Genomic DNA, 6,810 nt, shown 5'->3' with positions numbered 1-6,810 from the left:
GTCTTTTTTCATTAATGAAGAAGAGACAATTTATTATTTCATATTTTATCCTTTGCATTAATTACTTTTTTCTTTAAATTAAAATGTAAACATCATTTAATAGGGACACTATGATAAACTAGCCATGTTATTAATTATTTTTTTAATCAATGTGTTATCTCAATTTGGGATATTTTTTTAATCAATGTGTCATCTCAATTTGGGACCGGGGGAGTACTTAGTAGATAAGTAAAAGTAAATGGGAAAGTACATTAACTTGAAATACTTTCTTGAAACTTGACTACACTTGTTTCTCATTGAACACATGCAAGTAATAAACACATCGGCACTTAACCATATTAATTCTGCAATATTTATTGTCTTTCAGTTGTTCAATTCAAATACTTGGGGACTAGACGGTAAGTCCCCTGGCAAAGAACAGCAAACCACACTATATTATGTACATGTTGGAGATGATACTATCTCAATCAGCACTGCACCCAAGAGAAGCAGCCTTAATAAGCAAGCCAAATAACAAGAGTGGAGCAGAGAAGAATGGGCTGTGATCACTTTCCAAAGTGTACACATGCTGTGGAGGCCATTTCTTGATCATTGCATCTTGTTGCTCTGGCTTCACCACTCGATCGTATGCTGTTCTGATGTATACTCGAGGAACTTCCTCTGCATCTTCTCCTTCTTTAAATCGAGCACTTGTTAATGCTTGAATTGGGCCAGGACGCAACAACATCGCTGCTAATGTTGAATCCTGTAACAACAATTATGCCTCAATATCAAATTAATTGAGAAACTATTGAATCCTAAAAGACGAAAAAATCAAAGTTGTGTACTATACCTCGAGTGGGCTCATTTGGTAAATGATTTTGCGTTGTAAACTTGTCTTAATGACTGCACTGGTTGGAGGTTGTTGGGGTCCTAATCCGAACCACATATCATATACATCAACAGCTGCACCAAACTCTGATAAATCTGGGATACCCTGTTTTAACAAAGATCGTAAGGCGTTAATCTATGCGCATATAAATAACTTGTTAGCTGCAGATTAAACAAACGGAAACTTTCCGCTTCCGATGCATTATGTTCTTCTATCTAGCCGCGATTGTTCAATACCATTTAAGTAGAGCGGTAGCATAAAGGGAAAAAAAAGGAGACGTTCATGCATAATGTCACGTCCTTAGTCTTCAACTAAGAACACACGAGCGTAATTTGGCAACTCGCTCATCTTGTATGCCAAGTCAGCCTGACTTGAATTAGAGAGGATTTCAATTATTTACTTGATTGATTTACAAGTTATTTATAGTTGTATATAAATATTAAGAATTTAAGTTTTGTACAGAATTAGTGTAAATAATATTCTATGAGGTAAACTTAACCTGTTATTGTAAGTTATCCAATTTTTACGTTAAAAATTGATAATATGAATTAGCAGGTCAAGTTTACGATAATATAGAAGCATAAAAATTAAACCCAATATTAATTGTTACACAAGTCCTCGAAAATAAACACCCGCCTAAAAAGAGAGAAGAGAAATTCCTATATTAAATAAAGTATTGTAATTGCATAAGATACAAATAACTTACATGTACAAAATGAAAACAAATAAAAAAATAGTAGTACTAATATTTGAGTTGATATGTACTATTATGAGTAATTTGTGTTTATTTTTATATATTCTCATTTCAAACAACGATGTCAATAAAAAATTTCAATGAAAATATTTACACCCTTTCTTAAATTTTAAATAAATATATAGATATTTTTTGTACAACAATACCCAATGTAATCAAACAAAGTAGAGTTTGGAGATACCAAATGTTATCGAACAAAGTAGGATTTGAAGATAGATATCTTTTGTACAATTAATTTCTTTTATAACAGTTATTTTAATGTATTTAGTTATAGGTATATGATGTCATGTTCCTTTTTTTTTCTTAATAATAATAATAATAATAATAATAATAATATAAGCACTTAACATCCTAGCAAAATAAAAATATTATTCAGGTTAATATTTGTGTAGAATTTTCATATTAGAGATGTGTAAGTGTGATTTTAAAATACAAAGACACATATGAATTAGTCATATATTCAGTGTTATTAAAATAAAATAAAATAGAACTGCGTAGTCGAAGGGCCCTAAAGTTGGAAAGCAAATATGAGGTCGAAATTGAAAGAAGTCACACCCCACCAACTTAAAAGTGGATTGAGATTATAAGGTCTAAGGCTCATCTTTCATATATTAATATTAATAAAAATATTATGTTATATATTTTTATTATTTTTTAGTATTGGTGAATATAATTATCTGATATTTGTTACTATTTTTGTTTAAAAAATAATAATCTATTTTTCTTTCTAATTTGTTAAAAAAAAAAATATTTTTTTTATGATACTTTAATTTCAACTTTCCACATAATATATTTAGGACCATAACTTTAATTTAAGATCACAAGATTTAAAAATCTTCTTTATTTTCTTAAACTTTATATTAAAGTAAAGTAAGCCATTTTTTTTTTTAAATGAAGAGATTTCTCATGAAATTAATAGAGAAGTACAGGAACTAGTCCGAAGATCACAGTTACCAAAAAGAAAAAGATTGAAAGAAGTGTATATGAATAATACTGCAGCTAGTAGGATATGATGCTGTAATAACGCCATAGAAGCAGAACTCAAATAAGAGCTCTTGCAGACAGGAAAGGCCAAGGCCAAGAAGAAGAGGAAATCTGACGGATATACCTACATATATACGGAGTAATAAGTACTATATGATAGAGACATAGTATGCAAATAGACAATTAGTACTAATTTTATTAGTATAGCCTGCACGGATGACGCAGATAGCCCATACAACAGCCAAAATATTTTTGACTTCAACTTCCTATGCCTCTCTGCTCCTCTTCTATCCCTCTTCTTTGTTTATTTTAACTTTTTAGACAGCAAATCCATGTCTTCTAGCTCACAATGAAATCCTCTTATCCCACTGTCCAATATCCCTGACCCCTAGTGTTATATATATATATATATATATGCTACGTTATATCTTCGGTGATCGATTTAGCTTCATGTAAACATTCATTTACACTATCACCGTACAAGAGTTAAGAGATACGAGTTTAGTTACGGCTCGACAAAATCCTATTTTTGTGTGAAAAAATTACATAATATATATAAAAATATTTTAGGCCAAAACAAAATAAACTATGTTTTTTATAATTTATAATCAAAATTTTGATTTGGTCACTGATTTAAAATTATGTGACGCATGTCTCATTTAAGATGATCGAGGATTAAGGCAATGGAGAAGCTGCAAAGGCAATGGAGAAGCTGCAACTTACATCTTTAACATCTTGTTCAGTCACAAATCCAGTTCTTAACATGGTTGCTCCAATATACACTGCCAGCCTTACTTTCTTTGGAAATTTGTGGGTTGCATCTGTGACACTCAGTCCTCCAGCGCTGTGTCCTACCAAAATTACCTATTTTCAACACAACACAATTTTACCTTTGTAAGACTATTTTTATGGAAATGTCCAAAAACAATTTAAAAGGATTAAGAGAGGATTGGACCTGTTCATTTTCAGGCAAAGATGACATGAAATTGATGAGAGGGTCATTGTAATCATCAAAGGAAAGAAGAGTGGTGGGATCAGCAGAATGAATTCCAGAACCCTTAAGGTCAAGACATGTCACTTTGTAGCCTGAAATCTCCATAAGAGACTTGATTTTGTACCAGCACCAGCCACCCCCACTAATTCCATGTACTAAAACGAAGTGGGTTTTTGATGGCTCCTCTAAATTCTCTTGCAAGTCCTTCATCTTCTCTGTTTCTATAAAGTATTCTTCTCCCATCTTGGATTTGATAAAGATCTAATTAAGGTATATTTAGCTATATATAGCACTTGGCCTCTCTTTGTTCTCTAATTTCAAAGTGGGGTGCAAAAATCGAATCGATCGATAAATCGAACCGATAAAAATGTTATTGAGTTATTGGTATTGGGTTATCGAGTTAATGATTTTTTATTGGTTTTATAAAAAATTTTATTGGGTAAACGGTTCGGTATCAGTTTTATCTTATTGGGTTATCTATTAAACCGATAACCCAATAAGGATACATTAAGTTATTATTTTATCCCTATTTATGTTATATATTTAAATATCTCTCTCTTTATCTATCTATCTATCTCTCTATATAGAGAGATATGTGTATGTATATATAGATTATATGCACAACTAATTCATAATTCAGTGGTTCACAAAGTATTAATCTATTTAGGGTAACAAAGGCACAATATAAAGTTCGGTTATTATCGTAATAAAAAGCTTGAAGCATTTATAGCTTCCAACAATTAGGATTCAATTTTTTTCCTAATTAACATTCAGTTCAAGTTTGAAGATTCGTATAAACTAAAATGCATTGCGTAGGTTTTGACGGTAATTAAGATTTCATTTTTTTGTGTTAGTTGTTACTATTTCTATTTTATAAGTATTTTCTTATTGGTTAAACCAAAAACTGAACCTTAAAGACCAAAGAAAATATCTTATTGGTTGATTATTGATTTTACATATTTAAAAATTAAAAATTGATGAATTGAACCAATAACACGTAAAATCGAATCGAATCGACTGATGAACACCCTAAAGTGGGGGAAGGAAGATTCTAATTTATTGTTGGATAAACATTGTTTTACTCTTTGTCAACTTATAGTTAGGATGTCTCCAATGTCATGATGTAATTTGTAACTGTTGCCGGTCAATATATAATATCAAGGTTGGACCAAGACAATTACATAGCCCGCATTGGTTAACTGAACTTAATTAGCTTTACATACAAAATCAACTTTTAAGTTAAAATATTGAAACTCATAATTCTAATTATACCATATTGTTCAATAGAGAAGTAATTAAAAACTTTTTACAATTAGAAGTGTAGAGAATAGCAGAACAAAGGTATATTTAGGAAGACTTGCTAGTCCAAGATCGTAAATTATGATCGGAAGATTCAACTAAGAAAAGGAAGCTATAAGGATGAAGGAAGATAATAAAAGAGAGAACTTAGGTATAGAAGAAGCCTACTTGAATATGCTTTGTATTAGATTTGTTTTTGGATGGATACAAATGTACAAGACCCCTTCCTATTTATACTTGTCTATGGATGGTTCTAGAAATTCTTTTAGATACATCTACAGGAAATATCTAGCAAATTTTATCCACTACAATGCTCTAAAATATCTAGATTATTTCTTCAAGAATATCTATACTAGGACATTCTAGATAAATCTATACTTTTCCAAAAAATCATCTTTAGCTTTTTCCACACTCCTCCTTAAAGTGATTTTTTGGAAATTACCCCAAGCTTGTCACGGAAGAACTCAAACGAAGCTTTAGGAAGTGACTTGGTGAAGATATCAACAATATTCTCCTGACTTCCACTACTAAAAAAAGGAAAAAATCGACCACAGAAAACCGACCACAAATTGTGGTCGGAAAAAACCAACCACTAGTGGTCTGATTTTTTTATTTTATTTTTTAAAAAAACGACCACAAGTGGTAGCTTTTTAATTTTAAAAAATCAAAATAATTATTAAAATAATTTTAGTATTAATTATTATTTATTTTGCAAATGAAAAAAATAAAAAAAAGCAAAAAGACCGACGACTCGATTTTTTTTTAAAAGAGACCACTTGATATTTTAAAAAATTATAATAATTAATTAAATAATTTTATTATGAATTATTATTTATATTTCAAATAAAAATTAAAAAATAATACAAAATCGACCACTTGTAGTCGGTTTTTTTAGTTTTTTAATTTATTTTTTAAAAAACGACAACAAGTGGTCGCTTTTATATTTTAAACTAGTGAGGAGAAGCCCGTGCAAAGAACGGGACCAACATCTATTCTAAATTAATATTATAATAATAATCATATTATTAATGTGACATTTTTTGAATTTTAAAAATTAAATAAATTTATTTTTTAAGTAATTTTTGTATATATTCTTAAAATATATTAAATTATCAATTATTATGATTTATTATTCAAATATATAATTTTATTTCAAAAATTTAATTCACGATCAAAATTAAATTCTACAAATGTATAAATTAATAAAGAGTTTGAAAAATTAAATTCGATGGGCCTATATTACTGTTTTTCAGATAACACGGGCTCAGTATATGTTATTTTTTGATCTCAAACAATGTGATCCAAATAGAATTTAGATAATCAATCATACTTTTAATACGTTTTTAGATATTTTAAGTTGTTAACTATTGTAGTTTATAATATTTGTTTTTTGTTTTCAAATAATCTATGCTACTCTCCTTGTCCAAACTTTTGTGGCGTTGATAGTCAATTATATTTTAAAAATAATTTAAATTTTTAATTATTGTGATTTATTATACTATTCTTCTATTCCAATTTAAATGCCATTGATATAATTTTAAGAGTCAATCAAATATTTCATATCTTTTAAAAAATATTAAGTTGTTAATTATTGTGATTTATAATATTTTTATATACTTTTTGAAATATATAAAATATTATTTTTTCTTTTAGATATTTTAAGTTGTTAACTATTGTAATTTATAATACTTTTTATGTAATTTTCAAATAATATATGTTACTCCCCTTGTCAAAAATTTTGTGGCATTGATAGTCAATTGCATATTTTAAATAATCTAAATTTTTAATTATTGTGGTTTATAAAACTTTTCCTTATATTCCAATTTAAGTGGCACAATGCTTAGACTATAATAATTAATTAGAGGTGATATAGTAAAATTACGATTGAAGCAAAGAAACAAACATGTC

The 6,810-nt window shown here is 28.6% G+C and overlaps 1 protein-coding gene across 1 annotated transcript; it reads right to left on the bottom strand.

Moving 5' to 3' along the window:
• Window positions 1-229: 229 nt before the first annotated feature.
• On the bottom strand, window positions 230-4,159 carry LOC107873364 (methylesterase 17). The gene is made up of 4 exons (XM_016720197.2): window positions 3,565-4,159; window positions 3,333-3,473; window positions 833-976; window positions 230-745 (listed from the first exon to the last, which is right to left on the bottom strand). Exons 1-4 carry the CDS (start codon window positions 3,844-3,846, stop codon window positions 464-466), a joined length of 849 nt encoding a protein of 282 aa, XP_016575683.1. The 5' UTR covers window positions 3,847-4,159; the 3' UTR covers window positions 230-463.
• Between the last annotated feature and the right edge of the window lie 2,651 nt (window positions 4,160-6,810).

Source organism: Capsicum annuum, chromosome 6, assembly GCF_002878395.1.
Source record: "Capsicum annuum cultivar UCD-10X-F1 chromosome 6, UCD10Xv1.1, whole genome shotgun sequence".
NCBI lineage: Eukaryota > Viridiplantae > Streptophyta > Magnoliopsida > Solanales > Solanaceae > Capsicum > Capsicum annuum.
The sequence above is the reverse complement of the archived record's forward strand: the minus strand, read 5'-3'. Positions and strand labels throughout refer to the sequence as shown.